Source organism: Narcine bancroftii, chromosome 11 (assembly GCF_036971445.1).
Source record: "Narcine bancroftii isolate sNarBan1 chromosome 11, sNarBan1.hap1, whole genome shotgun sequence".
NCBI lineage: Eukaryota > Metazoa > Chordata > Chondrichthyes > Torpediniformes > Narcinidae > Narcine > Narcine bancroftii.
Genome location: NC_091479.1, coordinates 94,422,761 through 94,443,241, shown reverse-complemented (window position 1 = coordinate 94,443,241; position 20,481 = coordinate 94,422,761). Strand labels below are relative to the sequence as shown.

Here is a 20,481-nt window from a genome sequence, read left to right as displayed (position 1 = left end):
TTAATAGAAGACCATGATCTTGCAGATGTTGAGTGTATTACCTAACCTCTCATTATATTAAAATATTAAATTCTTGGCTAACTTTTTGTATCACTTACAAGCATCTGATGTCATTTTTTAAAAACCACTTCTAGAATCTACACGATGTAATGTCTTACTCAAGCTTGGAGAAAATTGGTTGCAATATTAAAGACAGAAAATTTCGATTTGTAAAGATGTGGAGTCCATTCTTGGAATGCTATTAGGATTGGAAGAATTAAGAATTCTGAAGAGTCTAGGAGTTCGCCATCTGATGCCTGGAGGTCGCTATCCGATTCCAAACTTACTTTTGTATAACTGAAGGAAGCTTGATTAGAGGGAGGGGGTAGATTCATTTTAGTTTTATAGGTTTTCTTTTTTACCCAAATAATTTGGTAAGTGTTCTTAATTAATGCACATTAAGAATATGTTAATTGCTTTGTTTTTCATATGAATAGGCAACTGGCTAAATGCTTTATTATCCTTTAAATATAAATTTTATATATAATATAAAATGTTATATTATCCTTTCTGATTTTTTTTACATGTATATGAGATGACTGGTTATACGTCTCATTGAATTTTGTATGCAAATTTATATATAAAACTCAATAGAAATATTTTAAAATGAAAAAAAAAGAATCTAATTTGATACAGTGCTACAAATAGCAAATTTTAAGTGAATATAATCGTAACTTACATTAAGATGATTAATATGAACTTGCTGTGGCAAGAGTCCCAAGGCAGCAGCTATTCCATCACGGAATATCCGAAGAAGGGTAACATTCATTTTTTTTACATCCATTTGCATTGCCTGAAAAGAAGAGAAAGGTAAAACTGAAAGGTGAACACCTCTGTGAGGACAAAATAAGCCACAAACATTCAACTAAGTGCAATGAACTGGAATTCACCATCTATCCATTGCTCTGATGGCTGGTTCCTCCCCTGGCTCCACCCTCACCTACCCCAATATAAACCCTGGTTTTCCCGCCTTCACCTGAGGACTATTGTGTCTACCGGCCATTGATTGTAAGCAATTAAAACAGTATTTGTACTCCTCACTTGTCTCTGAGTGCATTCTGTCGCATTACACAAAGCATAACTGGATTTGCAGGTAACTCGAGGGATATCAGATGAAAAATCAGTGCAACTAAAGCACTGCTGTGTGTCTCCCAATGCTCCTATTAAAAGTCCTGGAAACCTCAGGTTTATGACCTCTCCAGGATATGAATGATCTGATCTACAGAAATTCAACATAACTCAACATTTATTGCACATTTTTAATGCATTTTTAAAAGTTCAAAGTTTATTGTCAGAGTACAGACGTAACATCACATACAACCCTGAGATTCTTTTTCCTGCAGGTGAGGCAGAATTTCTACTTATCAGCAACTGTACATTATATTCAAGAAAAAAGATACATATATAAAAAAAACAGAAATGTAAACAAAAATTATAAATAAACTGACTGTGCAATTCAGAAAAAAAATTGGTAACCGATAATGTCCCTAAATGAGTCTCTGGTTGAATTTTGTTGTTGAGGAGTAGCAACGGTTTATGAACCTGGTGGTGTGAGACTTGTGACACCTATACCTCCCTCCCAATAGCAACAGTAGGTGCATTCAAATTGCAATACCTGGGTAGCCCTCAACCAGCACCAGAGCTGTTCCAGCGGCGTGGGGGGATTATGGGTAAGGAAGATGGCCATTGCTCCCGCACACCTGCTTTGAGCTGTCGCCGCGAACCAGAGTGGCACGCACAGCAGCAACCCACCACCTCCCCAAGTTCGCAGCAGTGGCACGTCATGGCAACACCCCCCATTCACGGCACCTCCCCCCACCCCCCCCCCCCCCCACTCCAAGGCAGTACTGCGACAGCATCCTGCATTGAGACAGCCAGTGGTTTCCCTGTGATGCACGCACGCAAGTGATGACATCACCAGAGTAACCGGGTCCGCCGTCTCTCCTTTCAAATCGCCAAAGGAGGACACCCAGATAAGTTTTACTGGCTTCCCTGACCACCTCTAAAGTAGGTCTGGGACCCCAGTTGGACCCTTTCAAATAGTCACGTACCTTGGTCGTTCACTGAGCAAATTTTACATGGTAATTTGAAAGGGGCTAGTGAGAATGGAGCATGCCCCGGATGGTGCTGCTCTCCAATGTAAATGATTGGCTGCATGGTATGGGGGGAAAAGACCTGCAAAAGTAGTGGACCTCTGGAGAAGTTTGCCAAGGTTTCTGATGACATACCAAACCTCCACAAACTCCTGAGGAAATAGAGCCGTTGACGTACTCTGTTCACGATGACATTGTATGTTGGGTCCAGGAAAGATCCTCTGAGATAGTGACTCCCAGGAATTTAAATTAAATTAGTAATAATAATAAAAATAAAATGTTTCATGTTATTCATTACTGACAGGGTACCGTATATATTCCACTAGTTTAATTGTGAGTTAATAGTTTGGGTGATTATTCAATGAAATAAAACAATTAAATTCAGTCTATGTAGAGCAAAACAATGTGGGCTAACATAACAAAACAGGCATTTCTGACTTACAGAAAAATGGCATAATCAGTAATGGAATCCTTGAGTATCGCAGGGACTCTCTGTATTTTCAAAGTTCACAGAATGGTATTGTTAGATTTGTTAGTGCAACGCCAGACTCTGACAGTTCCAGAATCCACTACTGCATGAAGCTTTATGGCCACAATTCTCAGGTGACCAAGAGGATTGATGAGGGGAAGGTGGTGGAAGTTGTATAACATGGAATTCAGCAAGGCCTTCAACATGATCCCACATTAGTCAAGAAGTTTAGAACAAAAGGTGAGCAGTCAATTGCATTCAAAGCTGGCTTAATGGAAGGAGGAAAAAAATGTCAAATAATTTTGTCTCATATTGAATGCATGATGCCCATCTAGCTATTATTTTAGTTGACTGAAGAATCAGATTTGTCTTTATTTTGTTTAATGTTCAAATAAAGCCCATTAATTCACTCTCCAGAAAAACAATTTTTGTTTTGCACTAGTATTGTTCCAGCTACGATATTTGCAGATGTTCAATTATCATTCATTGAACAAAGAACCAGGAACAAGAGATGGGTTTATACATTTGACAGGGCTTCTATGGGCTTTGGAATGACCTCCGTTGCAAAGAACTAAATTCAGAGGACAAAGTCAGACATAAATGTTGAAAGTTATAAATGGTTGCCTCAGTTATTATTACTACACAGGATTGGCTAATGCATGTTCTTGGAAAGAAAGGTTAAATGTTGAATTGCAATTAAAATTCATCTTCTGAATGTGGATGATTATGAAATCTCTTCCTGTATAGAATAGAATACAAACGTGTTTCCTGCTGTTATAGTTATGCCTGCTGTTAATTAGCTGTGATAGTTTCTTCAGCACTTAGAAACATCTCTCGAGTTCCTATTTGTTTATACGCTGTTTCTCAGGAAGAAATAGTCCTCTTGGTGGACTGTGGAAAAATCACCATCAAGTCTCCATACAAAATTAAGTGGAAACAACACTGATATTGCTACTCAGATGGGAGCAGTGCATGTCAACATTACAAGAATACTGTCTTAAAATGAAAGTTTCTCATTTCACTTGGCAATAGAATTTAAATGCCAAGCAATTGCAGCTTAAAGCTTTGAGAAATTAAAACTCTTCCAGGCATTCTGTTTTGAGGTGCACATCTCTGATGGCAGGCGAACCGGCTCCACACGTTACGGTCGTGGCAGCTGAGCAGCTGCGTCAAGATGGCATCACCGGGGTCGTCTTTTCCGCCGGCCGAGTCGGGTCCGTGTGTGCAAGGGGCAACGTCATGACGTGATTTCCGGCGCAAGGGCGGGACTTACCCGTAGCCTTATAAGGTACAGCACAGCAGTTTTCCATAAACCACTGGAGTGCAAATGAGCCCACCAACTACCGGTCTCGTTCTTCCCGATCCCGTTTAGCTTCCGCTACAATTTTAATAATTCGTAAGCAATGTAACAACTCATTCCTTAGGTTTCCCTGTGTAATCCAAATTCAGCCAATATCCTCAGCTGACTAGAATGTCTATCAACAAAAACTGCATCATATGTTTCAAACAGTGTAAATAATTAAACCTTTAAGGAACATTACAGGTTATAAGAGAAAAGAAGGTGAATTTTAACTTTCAATATTGGCATCCAAATGCAAGCAACACCAAAACATTGAGTTATCTTTTCTTTGGCTTGGCTTCGCGGATGAAGATTTACGGAGGGGGTAAATGTCCACATCAGCTGCAGGCTCGTTGGTGACTGACAAGTCCGATGCGGGACAGGCAGACACGGTTGCAGCGGTTGCAAGGGAAAATTGGTGGGTTGGGGTTGGGTGTTGGGTTTTTCCTCCTTTGTCTTTTGTCAGTGAGGTGGGCTCTGCGGTCTTCTTCAAAGGAGGTTGCTGCCCGCCGAACTGTGAGGCACCAAGATGCACGGTTTGAGGCGATATCAGCCCACTGGCGGTGGTCAATGTGGCAGGCATCAAGAGATTTCTTTAGGCAGTCCTTGTACCTCTTCTTTGGTGCATCTCTGTCACGGTGGCCAGTGGAGAGCTCGCCATATAGCATGATCTTGGGAAGGCGATGGTCCTCCATTCTGGAGACATGACTAACCCAGCGCAGCTGGATCTTCAGCAGCGTGGACTCGATGCTGTCGGCCTCTGCCATCTCGAGTACTTCGACGTTAGGGATGAAGGCGCTCCAATAAATGTGGAGGATGGAGCGGAGACAACGCTGGTGGAAGCGTTCTAGGAGCCGTAGGTGATGCCGGTAGAGGACCCATGATTCGGAGCCGAACAGGAGTGTGGGTATGACAACGGCTCTCTATACGCTTATCTTTGTGAGGTTTTTCAGTTGGTTGTTTTTCCAGACTCTTTTGTGTAGTCTTCCAAAGGCGCTATTTGCCTTGGCGAGTCTGTTGTCTATCTCGTTGTCGATCCTTGCATCTGATGAAATGGTGCAGCCGAGATAGGTAAACTGGTTGCCCGTTTTGAGTTTTGTGTGCCCGATGGAGATGTGGGGGGGGGGGGGGGGGGGGGGGCTGGTAGTCATGGTGGGGAGCTGGCTGATGGAGGACCTCAGTTTTCTTCAGGCTGACTTCCAGGCCAAACATTTTGGCAGTTTCCGCAAAACAGGACATCAAGCGCTGAAGAGCTGGCTCTGAATGGGCAACTAAAGCGGCATCGTCTGCAAAGAGTATAAATATAATGGAAAAGTAGATTTTGCGAAGAATCTGTTTGGAGCATCATTGGTGTCAAGGATAAGGGCGTTGATCGTTTAAGATTGAAACGTAAAAATTTCTTCACTTAGCAGCTGGTAACCCTTTGATAAAAATAAATACTCATTACTTGCTGGAGGTAAAAATTACCCTTTGATAACTTTACCTCCACCAAGCAATGAGTATTTATTTTTTTGAGACTGCTCAAAGCGCAGAACTGTCCACGGGCAGTGAGACTGCTAAAACAACTCTCCGGGCCTCTACTATTTTAAAAGAATAATTACTTTAATAGATGCACATCCTGAATTTACTGTGCATGTGTATCGTTTATCTGTATTGTGTCATATCTGCACATGAATTTTGCTCTGTTTTGCACTGTGGTACTATTCGATGTAAGAGTGGCAGCGCAGGCTTAAATTGGCACACAATTTGTGGGAGCTTGTAGGACACAAATGGTTATATTTCTCACATTGTTATAGTGGCTATATTTTGCCTTTTTAGGTTAATTGTTACAACACTGCCCTTTGTGGGAGCTCTAAGCACAAATTGCTACATTTCTTACATTATGGTAGATTTTTTTTAACAGTAAAATGCCTGTTATCCAGAATTCAAGCAACCAGCAAAAAAAAAATTGCAGAAAATAAATAGGTAAAAAAATCTGAAAGTTTAAAATTGGCACCCCTCAAGGTTGGTTTGCCAATCACACAACATGCAGTCTCAAGCAAGTGACAAATACACTTATCCGGCATCTATTATACCCCATAGGTGTCGGGTAACAGGGGTTTTACTGAAATTAAGTACTCATTTTTACATGATTTAATAAAAATTACCTTTCAGAATGTGAAATAAGCATTCATAATACAAATGTAAAATCACAGTAGTTTTAGATATATGGTAGTTCCATTCCAGAGACCTGGGTACAAAAATGGGAACTGGCATTTCAAGGCTCAGGGAAAGAGTTCAGAATTGTCAGAGATGCCATTTTGTAGAGCCTATGATAAACTGACGCCTCTTCTATTTCCTCACACTACCATGTACCATGGCACAACTATAAAGAAGAGCAGTTGGTGTTGCATCCTGCCAGTACCTAAACACATGGAACCATAGAATATTATAGCACAGAAAACAAGGCCCTCTAATCTGTGCCAAACTGTTACCCTGCCTAGTCCCACTGACCTGTCACGTTTCCATATACCTCCCATCTCTCCAGATTATTCTCAGATGTTTAAATTAAGCCTGTATTTACCACCTCAGAGGGTAGCTCATTCCTCACTCCCACCACTCTCTGATTGAAGATATTCCCTCGTATGTTCCCTTTAAACCTTTCCCCTCTTATCCTGAACCCATGTCCTCTAGTTTGTATCTCACCTAACCTCGGTGGAAGCAGCCTACTGGTACTTAACCTTTACTCTTGAATGTTTCCTCGACCCAACACACTAATGGCATCATGAAGAAAGCGCCTCTACTTCCTCAGTGGTTCGTGGAGGTTTGGTATGACATTGTAAACCCTGGCAAATTTCCACCTGTGGTGGAAAGTGTGCTGACCGGCTGCATCACGGTCTGTTATAGGACACAAATACCTCCGAGAAGAAATTGAACAAATCCAAGGCATCACAAGCAAAACCCTCCCCACCATCGAGAACATCCACAGGGAACACTGCCATTAGAGAGCAGAAGCAATTATCAAGAATCCACATCACCCAGCATACTCTCTCTTCTTGCTACCATCAGGAAAGAGGTAGAGGTGCCACAAGACTCACACCACCAGGTTCAGGAACAGCTGCTCTCCCTCCACCATCAGACTCCTCAACATCAAACTCAGACTCATTTAAGGACTTCTGCACTTTATTGATTTTTTTGAAATTCTCTATATTGCAGGGTTTGCTTACATTTCTTTATTTGTTTACATGTATACCTACCTTCTTGAGTTTTGGTAATTCGGCCTTGCCCACATGAAAAAGAATCTTAGGATTGAATGTGATGTTACATATGTACTCTGTAAATAAATCTGAACTTTGAACTTTATCATAACTTTGTTCTTTTTCTTTGGCTTGGCTTTGCGGACGAATATTTATGGAGGGGTATGTCCACGTCTGCTGCAGGCTCGTTGGTGACTGACAAGTCCGATGCGGGACAGGCAGGCACGGTTGCAGCGGTTGCAAGGGAAAATTGGTTGGTTGGGGTTGGGTGCTGGGTTTTTCCTCCTTTGTCTTTTGTCAGTGAGGTGGAGTATACCTCTGTCAAATCTCCCTTCATTCTTTTATACTCCAGGGAATAAAGTCCTAACCTGTTTAATCATTCCCTGTACCTCAGTGTGTAAAGACCCAAACAACATCTTCGTAAATCTTCTCTGCACTCTTTCAATCTGATTGATATCCTTCCTGTAGTTAGATGACCACAAGGCTCCAAATTTGGTCCCACCAATGTCTTGTACAACTCTACCTTACCACCCCAACTCCTCTACTCAGTACTTGGATTTATGAAGGCCAATATGCCAAAAACTCTCTTTACGACCCGATTTACCTGTGACACTACCCAAATTAGTGTTAAAAAAGAGATCATGCATTCATTATCACATTTATGGGAATTTCTTTCACAATTTGCTCCATTACATTGGCTTTATTTCATGAATTTAGCTCCACTACACATTAGTACAGTGGTTTTCAACCTTTTTCTTTCCACTCACATGCCACTTGAAGTATTCCCTATGCCATTGGTGTTCTCTGATTGCTATAAGTGGTATGTGGGTGGAAAGAAAAAGGTTTGAAAACCATTGTTTTAATCGTACCTAGTTGACTCATTATGTGCACAGTTTCATAACTCCAAAGGGAATGGGTCAACGACAATTTTTCTCAAGCAAAATATTTCAGTATCAATTAGGTCTAGAACAGTGATTCTCAACCTTCCCTTCCCACTCTCATAACACCTGAAGCAATCCCTTACTAATCACATGCCATAGTGGCATGTGAGTGGAAAGAAAAAGGTTGAGACCGACTGCTTTAGTACATCCCAAGTATATGAGAAGCACAATATATGTAAATGCAAGTCTTTCTTTTCTCTTTTAAAGGACAATGCTCATGTTAGGTCAATTAAAAGATACATGAATTAGGACAAGTGATGAAAAGGGGTCATGGAAAGTCATTGCTTTCCAATATTAAAGTATGTCTTAAACACGATTACTCGGGACTTGGAACATAAAACTTAACTAGGGAATTTCATTAAAAATATACTAAACTTAAGACAAATTAACTTGAATTATTGCATCTATGTTCATTTATCTTTATTAATGCATGGAATTGCTTGTAAAGTATCACCTGAGTCATAACATCATTCACATAATAAAAGGTACATCGATTTATTATACTGGATCTTATACCCAAGATGAGATACGCTAAAGTGATTCTAACTTAAAATTCATTATCCGGTGCATTAAATGGAATTGTGCTCTGACGATAATTGAGCACCTGGTGAAAATACAGATTTTCGAAGATACAGCTTTCACATAAGCAACTCAGATTGGAAAACTACAAATTTCTAAAAAGTACTCCTTTCACGAGTAAACTAAAGGAAAAATCTCAAAAAATGTCTAGGTTTTCAATGATCACGAATCTACTGCTGAGGGTATATGATACATTAATCCATCCAAGGGATGGTTTATTATCTATGTCCATTGGGTGAATTAATTGTTTCAATGGGGCAGAAATGAGAATTGAGTAAAGGTGAACAGACAGTAAATTAAAATCGGCAAAATAATTATTCTTTCCATTCACTGAGAGGCCAATTTTGCACTTTTATCCACTGAAATTCCCAGCAAAATATAATCAGATTTTTCTTCAGCACTCATTATTGAATGTGATCATTTACAATCCGCCACGCACATTGAGCCATCAAACTTTCCACTTTGATGATGCAAAGTCTTCCTGTTTTAATCGCCAATGTCCCAGGTCATTTCGAACACAACTAGGTCTTTCATGTTGACATAAATATCTGGGAAATTATGGAAACCTTGCAGAGTGGGTGATCTCCAGAGAACTCAAGGTGAACACAATATTGTTGTCAAAGACAGCTAGTAGCTGAAATGAAGCTTCATTACACTTAAACATTTATTAATCAACACCCAACTTCTTCCTGCTGCCTCACCTTGTATTTCCCTTACCTAAACACTACGTTAAATTCATCTTGTGCTTTGTGTTAAATTCTACATTTCCTTGGTCTTGTTGCAAGAGTTCTCATCCTCCACGGATGTGACCATGATGCTAATCTGTATCCTGCAGTTTACATATATCCACGAGAGAGAAGATACCAAAATGCCCCTCTGTGGGTTAATCTCTGAATTAGCTCGAGCCTGAGCCACTAAGAAGGAACGTTCAATTGATGTGAGCAATTAGATTTTAAAAGTCTTAAGTCAGTATTTTCTTTGATCAAGTAAAAATAAATATTTCAAAAATCATTTTGCGTGATTGAAATGAAACCAAAATTAACCTGTTTACTTTGTCCATCTACACAAATGAAACAAATCAATTAATTTTTAATGTCACTTATTGAGCATTTATCCCTTGCAATAATTACTTATCACTGTATTGTAACAATGAAAATACCAAAATTAACCCTATGATATTTTATTTACTTTTGTAGATGTTTAAATTTAACCCAAGTGCATATTAACATAGCAATGTGCACCCTCTTTTAGCAACACAGCATTTTTCCATTCAAGAAACTCTGTCATAAATCCATTCATTATTCATTGTCTTGATAGACACATGAACCAAGTGCACAAAATTTGCATAGAATTGCAAAAAGTATTTTGTCAGCAATTTTGCTTTACTCGTTCCATAACTCACCTTTATGATGTGCCAGAGAACACAGAGGTACAACGTAGCCTGCATTACCCAGTAGAAGGTCTTGTTTTTCCTCACAGGACTTACATTTAATCGGAGGCAGTTTATCCTTGCTGCAGCCTTTTGCTCGCGTTCCAACTGTTGTAAATCCATCGTCATCCCATACACTGTGCGTGTCTCTAATATGACAGCATAACACACCTCGGTCAAATAGCAAAGGGATTGACTTATTAGCAGCGAGAGGTCTCAGACCTGTTAGGGCACATTCCTCAGAGAGGTTCTGTACCTGTAACTTCCAGGTCTAAACCACACAGGCACTAAATTAGGGCACGATAGATTTTTAACCTTAACAGAAGTTTGCAATTTAAAACTGAACGCAATAAAACAAATAGCTTTCTTTCAACCTGTATCACTCACAAATGATCCCATCCTTAATCAAGTACTCATCTTCTAACTGAGCCCTACCTCATCCTTGTTTCCAGTAGCAACATGACATGTGAAACTTAGTTTACATGAATGAGCCTATAAATGTGTAAAGTGTACAGTAATTATTAACACGCAACTGAATTAAGCATGTAGGGACTGAGAACTTCATCGGCAATTGCTAAGAGTGTAAACACTGACACATCTAATGAAATGAGTTCAATCAACAGCAATTAACACTCTTGAGGTAAAGTGAAGCATCATACAATTTCACTGGTAATTAAAATTATACTGTCCACAACGTTGAGAGGATGCTAGTTCAACAACTGTGTTGCAATCATTTTTTTGCACGAGGAACACTGAATATTTATTAACCATCTTATCTTTTAAATTAATTCAATTAGTTTATAATGATAGTTTTTTTTTCCTTACAAGAACAGATTTAGTTGAGGAGAGGAAGAATTGTGGGGCATATTAACATTGCATTACATCCTTGATGCTCATCAGTATACCTCAATGGGCCAAATGGCCCAATTCTGCTAAGTCTGATGGTCTAACAACAATTTTGGAAAGGCATGGTAAGATTAGGGGCATTCGGCATGGCTTAGTATAGGGAAAGTCATGATTTACAAATTTTATTTGGGTTTTTTGAGAAGGCAAAGAAAGGGGTTGATGAAGGTACTGCAGAGACATTGTCTACATGAACTTTAGTAAGGCATTTGACAAGGTCACTCATGGTTGGCTGATCCAGAAGGAAAAGATGCATGGGATCCATAGTGAATTAACAATTTGAATGTAACAATTTTGAAGACAAAGTGTAGTGATGGAAGGGTGTTATTCTGGCTGGAGCTCCATGACCAAAGGGATTGGGGTTGGGACCCTTGTGGTTTGTGCTTAATATAAATGACTCATATGAAAAATTATGTGGGTGAGTTAGTAAGTTTGCAGACATCACTAAGATGGGTGGAGTTGTGTACTTGAAGAATACAACAGTTACAGAAATGGGAGAAATAATTTAATTTGGATAAGTGTGAGATGTTGAATTTTGGGACGTCAAATGAAAGGGGAAAGTATACAGTTAATAGCAGGACTCTAAAAAGCATTAATATGCAGAGGGGCCTCAGGATTGTGGTCTATAGCTCCTCAAAAATGCCTGTGCAAGTCATTAGGACTGAAATGAAGATGTTTGGTATGTTTACATTCATTGGTCAGGACTGAGTATAAGAATGAGAAGCAACATTACCGTTGTATAAAACTGGTGTGGCCGCACTTGGAATATTGTGTGCAATTCTGGCCACCCCATTACAGGAAGGACATGGAGGCTTTGGAAAGGGTAAAGATCTTGTTAGGATGTTGCTTGGATGAGAAACTTGACTTGTTTTCCTCTGGAACATGTTGAATGCAAGGGAAGTCTTGATATAGGTTTATACAATTATAAGAGGCATAAATAGGGCAGTCTGTAAGAAACATCTTCCCAGGATTAAAATGCCACATACTAGATGAGATGTATTAGAAGGGAGGTGAGGGGGGAAAAGGTGTTTAAAGGAGATGTGTGGGGCTAGTATTTTTAGAAAAATGTGGTAGGAGCTTGGAATACGCTGCCAATATCTTGCTTAAAGCAGATACAACAGTAACTTTCAAGAGACTTTTGGTTAGACAAGTGAACAAGCAGCAAAACTTTAGTTGAATTCAGGTGTCATGTTCAGCGTAGAGACATGGGCCAAAAGGCCTATTCTAGAGCTGTACAGTTCTGTGCTCTAGGTTCTAAGTCAATTTGGAAGTTGACAAAACAGTGTCAATCTCCATTCAACAAACATAAGAGCAAAATGCTACAAACTGAAGGTATAAAAAAAGGAAATATATCACTGTAATATGTAGGAAACTCATTTGGTTTCAAATTCTGAACAATTCAGGAAAGGATCCTTCTCACATACATTCAACAATCACAATTTTTATGCATTGCAGATCGGTTATACTTTATGGATGCAGTTTTCCAAAGTAGAAAGTAAACAGAGGGCCTGGCTGCTCTCTTTGGTGAAAGATCCCAAGAATTCCGTCCAATATCAATCTTTTTTAACTTGCTGCCTAAAAAAAAACTTGCTTTCTGGTCCTTTTCCTATTCATTGCTCCTTGTGGGATCTTGCAGTGCATAGTGTGCTTGTAATTCTCTTTTTGTTATTGCACAGCAGAAAGTTAACATTTAAAGTTGATTTCCTCAGTGTATACACTTTGCTGTGAAGAATTAATGGCAAAGAGAAATTCCGCTCACGGGCATATAATCAAGAACATTTCGAAGGCAGTAGAGGATTAAAAAAAATGAAAGTTTTCTCATTTAAACTTGCACAATTCAGCTGATGAGGTGCTGTGTTAGTCACTGTAGTGCATTACTTCCACCTTAGGTGCTCAATCATAAGGTGTGGCTCTAATGTAGCAACTGTATTTTGCTCACAAGTAACCTGATGGAGAGGCAACAAGTTTAAAAAAAAATAACTGCTCCCCCTGGGAGTATGAAGACAGCCCTGGTACTGTGATGGTTTGTTATTGTTTTGCTTCATCCCTCCTCTTCCCCATAATCTGAATAAACACTGTGCAATGATAAACAGGAAGCAAGACAGTCCGCTGAGGCCAAAAAGAAATGTGAAGTGATATCTGGAGAAACAACATTCAGTTCCCAAGGAATTTTGTTAAACAGTTAAACGACATTTTGAATGTTGCTAATTCTGCCCGGATACTCCACAAACTCCATCTTTCATCTTCTCAAACATTGTAATGGGCAGAGGGAATCATTTCCTTTGGAACAACATTAATTCTAATTCATTTTGGCTGCAACATCATTAGATCCAATGCACTCATTAGAAATACAACTGTCTGCAAAACGCATATAGAGCAATCTTATCTCTTGAAATCCCTAATTAAGAAATCCGCTTAATTGAGAAAAAGCACAGGGCATCTGGGAAGTTGCAATGAACATTTCTTCTGAGCTTGTGAGCAGATCATTGGGAGGGCAAGATTGTTTTGATGAGGTATCTCTGCTCTACCAGCATCAATGTAGATAATAAGTAAACATTTATTTTGTTACATCCTGTCCATTGTATCTGAAAATTGCCACTATAAATTCTCATTATAAACAAAAACTGAAGTCCTGAAGCATAGGACAAAATGGCAGAAGCTTAGCCAAAGGGTAAGGAGTGACAGAAAACAAAGAAAGGCAGTAAGGTAAAGAAGTTAGTCAGGGACCTTAGCAGCTGAAGGTTCGTGGTGGAGGTGAGAACTTCAGGAATATCCTGCATATAAATGATGTAATATTATCGACCTTGGCAGACAAAAATGTCTTGCATTTATATAGAACACCTTGGGGCATTCCATTAATTTGGTGCATTGAAAGGAAAAATGGTAACAAATTTATGCTAATCAAGCAAAGACAACATTCAGGCGCAAGTTGGTACGCGCAAATCACCTTTGCACCTCAAAAGTGCCAGGCCATTACCATGTCCAACCAAAGAGAATCCAACCACCTGCCATTAAGATTCAATGGCATCTCCATCACTAAGTTTTCCACCTTTAACTTTTCAGGAATTGATGTTGAGAAGAGTCATGTTTCCCTTCCACACAATAGATCACTGGAACATCAACTGGACCATCAAAGAAATATGGTTAACAATTCTGCATTCTAGACGAGATATTATATAATGGGCTACTTATCTCCTGACACCCCAATGTCTTTGCACCATTTGCAAAGGCACAAGTCAGGAGCATGATAGATTTCTCTCTTTGTTGACTGAGTGCTGCTCCAACAACTCTCAAATAGTTTGAAGACAAAGTAACCCATTTAGTTACCACTCCATGAAGCAACCTAAACATTAATTTACCAACACAGTGGCCACACTGTGCTCCTTGTACAAAATGAACCACAGTTGCTCGCTGAAGCTTCTTTGACAGTGCCTCCCAAACCCATGACCTTTTCCAGAAAAGATGGCAAGAGGTCTTGCTTTTCTTTTAATTCATTTCAGACTCCTAAACAACTGAGTCAATCAGAGGACTTTTACTTTGCACAATATTTATTTCGGAATACAGTAAAACCTTGGTATCCAGCACTTATTGGGATTGGTAGATGCCAGATAACTGAATTTTCCGGTTGCTTGAGATTGCATACTGCCTGATTGGTGAACAAACGGTGAGGTGCCCCAATATTAAACCCTTATTTTTTTACCTATTTACTTCCTGCAATTTTTTTGCCAGTTATTTGAGGCTGCCAGTTGCTTGAATTCCGGATAGCAAGGCTTTACTCCATTTTGTTTCTGCATTGCACGTTGTTTACATTACATCTCCACCCCACTGCCCATTCTTCCCTTCTCCCCAGCCTTTTAATTAAGGCATCTGCCTTTCATTCATACCTTGAAGAGGGGCTCAGGTTGGAAACATCAGTTATATATCTTTACCTCCTCTGGCCGATGAGTTCCTCCAGCATTTCTGTATTTTCACTGTAATCGCAGCATCGGCAGAATTTTGTATTTCACTTTGTTTAGATTTTTTTTTGCTTACATTTCTCTCTTTTGCACACATACCTTTCTTCTTGAGCAGAGTTTACAGTTACTGATAAGAAGAAATTCTGCTAGGCCCACAGGAAAAGGAATCGCAGGGCTGTATGTGATGTCGTGTATGGACTCTGACAATAAATGTGAACTTTGACTTTGAATTTGAATCCCATTCTCTGCAAATTCTGCGCTGCACACAACTGTACGTAATACTAGAGTTAACCCTTTGTCTGTTCGCAGAAGGACCCTTCTCACTGTACTTGGTATTTTGTGACAAATAGACTACAGGGGACCAGCAGCATCTGCAAGTTCCTCTTTAAGAGCTAAACAATCCTGATAAGAAGGCAAGATATAGGAGCAGGAGTCGGCCAACCAGCCCATCGAGCCTGCTCCTCCATTCAATGAGATCATGGCTGATCTGATGATCGGCTCATCTCCACCTACCTGCCTTTTCCCCATATCATTTAATTCCCCTACTTAGTAAAAAATATATCCAACCTTGTCTTAAATATATTGACTGAGGTAGTCTCCACTTCTTCAATGGGCAGTAAATTTCATAGATTTAACTCTCTCTGGCAAAAGCAGTTCCTCCTCATCTCCATCCCTAATCTACTACTTTGAAACCTAGTCTCCCCCACTAATAGAAACAACTTAATACCTATATCTTTTCTATGCCTTTCATAATTTTATACGTTTCTGTAAGATCCCCTCGCATTCCTCTGAATTCCAGAGAGTAAGTCCCAGACTTACTCTCCTCATAGGCCAATCTCCTCATTTCTGGAATTAACCTGGTGAACCCAATATATATCATGTTCTTCATCATGGAATGAATTTCCTCCCCAGCAGTGACTTAATCAGAAGGGTTGCAAGGTTCAAGAAGGCTACTCACCGTTACTGTTTCAAGAGCTGTCAGAGAGGAACAATGAAAGCAGACATTGCAGGCAATACCCGAATCTCAAAATGTGACTCAATTAGGAAAACAGATAAAAGACCCAGTGAACCTTCTTTTGGAGCGTTAGTCATGGAATATTAGTCAGAACTCCTCTTACTCTTCTGTGAACAGCATCATGGGACCCTTCAACGTAAAGCCGAAACAATATGCCATTTGCTCTGTATTACATTGAGGTTTCAGCAGCGATTTTGTTCTCAAGTCTCTGGAGTGAAACTTAAATCTTGAGCATTGTGACACATAAGCTGGAAAGCTTCCATTGGGTTGCAGCTTTAACTTTTTTCATTTGACCACAAGTACACAGTGGAAAATAGATAGCTCTTGCTTCATTTGACACGAGGCAAAGTGCTACCATATTTAAAGTACAACTGGGCCAAAGAATCCATTCAAAGCAGCTCTACAAGTCTCTGAGAGCCTTGGCAACCTGAATAATTACATGATGAAAATCTGCAGGCTCCGTGCTTGAAGTAAGAACACAAAATGCTGGAGAAGCTCAGCAGGTCAAACCGTGTCCTTCATGCAGCAAAGGTAAAACTGCTTAACTGACGTTTCGGGCCTGAGCCCTTCGTCAAGTTATGAGAAAATGCTGGCAGGCCTCCGAACAAAAGAGTGGAGGGAAAGGCGGGGGGTGTGGCAAAGATGATAGGTGGAGAAAGGAGGGAGGGGAGAGCAGCAATGAGGGGGAGGAGGGATGGCTGGGAGGGTAAGGGGAGAAGAAGGGGAAAACTGGAAAGACAGGAAAGGGGAAGGGGAAAGAAAAGGCGAGCAGGTATAGTAAAAAGCAGAAAAGTCAATGTTAACGTCATCTGGCTGGAGAGTGCCAACCGGTCACAGTTTGGGAGATTGCTTCACTGAGCACCTCCTCTCCATCCGCAACAATAGTGACCTCGTAGCAAACCATTTCAATTCTGAGACACATTCCTAGACTTACATGTCTGTCCATGGACTTATGCACTATCCCACCCAGACCTATATTGGAGGAGCAACACCTTATTTTCCTCTCCAGCCAGATAGCATTGACATTACTCCTTGGAGTTCCCATTGCAGGCAAAATCTTCGCTAGGATTCTACTAAATAGAATAATACCTAGTGTCGCTGAGAATATTCTCCCAGAATCACAGTGCGGCTTTCGCGCAAACAGAGGAACCACTGACATGGTCTTTGCCCTCAGACAGCTCCAAGAAAAGTGCAGAGAACAAAACAAAGGACTCTACATCACCTTTGTTGACCTCACCAAAGCCTTCGACACCGTGAGCAGGAAAGGGCTTTGGCAAATACTAGAGCGCATCGGATGTCCCCCAAAGTTCCTCAACATGATTATCCAACTGCACGAAAACCAACAAGGTCGGGTCAGATACAGCAATGAGCTCTCTGAACCCTTCTCCATTAACAATGGCGTGAAGCAAGGCTGTGTTCTCGCACCAACCCTCTTTTCAATCTTCTTCAGCATGATGCTGAACCAAGCCATGAAAGACCCCAACAATGAAGACGCTGTTTACATCCGGTACCGCACGGATGGCAGTCTCTTCAATCTGAGGCGCCTGCAAGCTCACACCAAGACACAAGAGAAACTTGTCCGTGAACTACTCTTTGCAGATGATGCCGCTTTAGTTGCCCATTCAGAGCCAGCTCTTCAGCGCTTGACGTCCTGCTTTGCGGAAACTGCCAAAATGTTTGGCCTGGAAGTCAGCCTGAAGAAAACTGAGGTCCTCCATCAGCCAGCTCCCCACCATGACTACCAGCCCCCCCACATCTCCATCGGGCACACAAAACTCAAAACGGTCAACCAGTTTACCTATCTCGGCTGCACCATTTCATCAGATGCAAGGATCGACAATGAGATAGACAACAGACTCGCCAAGGCAAATAGCGCCTTTGGAAGACTACACAAAAGAGTCTGGAAAAACAACCAACTGAAAAACCTCACAAAGATAAGCGTATACAGAGCCGTTGTCATACCCACACTCCTGTTCGGCTCCGAATCATGGGTCCTCTACCGGCACCACCTACGGCTCCTAGAACGCTTCCACCAGCGTTGTCTCCGCTCCATCCTCAACATCCATTGGAGCGCTCACACCCCTAACGTCGAGGTACTCGAGATGGCAGAGGTCGACAGCATCGAGTCCACGCTGCATTGGCATCAAACTTTTCAACCAAGCAGGGATACAATAGGCAGAATGGCAGTGTTAAAAATTTTCCACATTTTTTTCATTCTTCGTTCAGGTCCTGGATGGCAGGATCCACTCATTACATTTATCCGTTCCATATTTCTAGCAAGTTTCCATGCCAGCAAATTTAAAGTATGTCAAATCTTAACTGTGCAAGAGCATGACTAACAACACACATTGTTACTGCCCTGTTGCAGAAATTATAGTCCATTGTCTCATTTGTTTGTCAAGAACGGAAAACATAATAGCAACGCGAGAATTCAATACGTCTGCAAGTTAATAGATTCATACATTTTTAACAGGAAAGCATTAACTTGATTCCTATTAATGCAAGTAATTTATTCTATTTTGATCAAGGGATTGTGTTGTTTACTATTTTCTCATTCCTTTTACTTTACATTTATTATTTGTCAACATAAATTTACACTTGCCGCTGCCACAAGCCATTCAGGATATAGACTGAGCATGAGGTATTATGTCATTGGATACAATGATTAAAGACTGAGGATGAATCTTACATGAAAGTGTCGGCCTGCTTATATAAATAAGCAGGGTTTTTTTTAATTGCAAGATCAGGTTAATTATGGAATGAATTACTTCATCTGAATTTTTAATTTTACATGCTGCTATACTGTACGTTGTGCCTTAGTTAGTAAATTCTCAATTTGTTTTAAATTTTCAGTGCTTTTCCTTGATAATCCATATTTCCTGTCACCATTTAAATCGTTTGATACAAAGTTTTGAGAATGATGGCACTTTCTCAGATCAGAAGCTGTTATGTCCTTTGGACAAGAAAGAGAGATAGGAGAGAAGCCTCTTACAGAAACATGGATCAACTTACACATCAAAGGCTGAAGATATTTATGACTCATTTTGAAAATCTCAGCTTGCCTATTTTTTCCGCACTGCTCTGCAGCAAGTGGTAAGGGGTGGGAGACGGCTGAATGCCTCGTATGTTGATTTTTTTTAGCGTTGCTCCTGTTTCAAGGCAGTGTTGCATTGCTTCTCATTCTCTAATGAGCCACCTTTCTGATCACATCCACTTGAAAACTACTGTCCCTCAATGGTGCCCATTATCCTCCGTCTTCCAGACTTACCAATTCCCAGACTGGAATGAGATTTTAATAAACAAATCAACAGAAACTAATCTAATTGTTAAATTCAGCCTTGTCCAATCCAAACTATCACTACTAATGCCACAGCTCACCTCTGTTTCTCCTCTCTTCATGAGACCAAGGACTCAGAATTTACTTCCATATTTCCAGATGGGTCCAAAGCTGGCAGAGAGAGTTAACATACAAATGAGCTAGAATCAAACTGAATGCAGTTACAGGCTCATGGGGTACAGTACCTTTCCCATGTCATCAATTTCCATGTTCTTGGAACTCAATCTAGCTAATATTGACGAATGCTAGTGTTCAACTTTAATGTGTCCACCTGGGAAGCAGCGATGTGGAAAACAAACCTTTTAATCATCCAGCCTTCATGTTCAAACAGGAAGTTAACGTTTCAATTGATGTAAAGTTGGCCGGGTTACAGAGAATGAACTCCATGCCTCGTAGATTCCACATGGATGTGTAATGTCTGCAATTCTGATTATGAAAGCTAAAGGAAAATTTATGGAGAATCATGGACATTCAGTGAGTGGCCATAATATCAAAGGATTCAGACAACATCAAAGGAAGCTGCTACATTCATTATAGCCAGGAGGGAAGGGGAGATAACAGGCTCGCACAATTACCGTGTGTCTATCCAAATATTTAATTTTAGATATTTACTTCATGCAATAGGCCTGTCATTACCAAATTTGCAAGAGCGACAGCATATCAGTATGCACAATAATTTGTTTTATGGTGTGATTTCTGACTTCTATGCAATATAATCTTGATATACACCTTGCATGATGGACCTATATATTCAATTATAATCCACAGAAAATATTAGAAATGCAGAATGTCTTAGCATACTTCAATATACTGTATATTTTGGCGTACAAGTCGATCGGCAAATAACTCAACCCCCCCCCCCCCACCCCTCTTTATGTAGCCTCATTTTTAGTGGTTTTCTGGTGCATAAGTTGACTGCCTTTTTTCTGGCTGACCAGGCCTCCCAGCAACAACCCCAAATTTTTTTTAAACACCTCAATCGCCAAACAACAAAGTTATAAATGACCGTAAGCAAGTTTAAAACGAAACAGTAATAAAAAACCTTGGCCTACCCGGCAGGAGCGGGAGCCTCAAACCTAAGTGGCAGGAGCAGCGACCTCGTTCTCTGGAGCTGGTGTGAGGATCTCATCCTCCCAAGCAGGAGT

At 40.4% G+C, this 20,481-nt stretch overlaps 1 protein-coding gene across 2 annotated transcripts in view; it reads right to left on the bottom strand.

Moving 5' to 3' along the window:
- The window catches only part of LOC138746154 (receptor-type tyrosine-protein phosphatase R-like), a 161,787-nt gene that overhangs the window by 109,001 nt on the left and 32,305 nt on the right, over positions 1 to 20,481 (bottom strand). Inside the window, exons 1-2 of one of the 2 annotated variants that reach the window (XM_069904071.1) lie at positions 10,099 to 10,230; positions 719 to 832 (exon numbers count right to left, since the gene is read on the bottom strand). In XM_069904071.1, the coding sequence (XP_069760172.1) occupies positions 719 to 832; positions 10,099 to 10,143 (159 nt within the window). In that variant the 5' untranslated portion in view covers positions 10,144 to 10,230. Of the gene's footprint in view, positions 1 to 718; positions 833 to 10,098; positions 10,231 to 20,481 lie in introns of those variants that run through there. The other variant, XM_069904070.1, reaches the window with a different exon arrangement.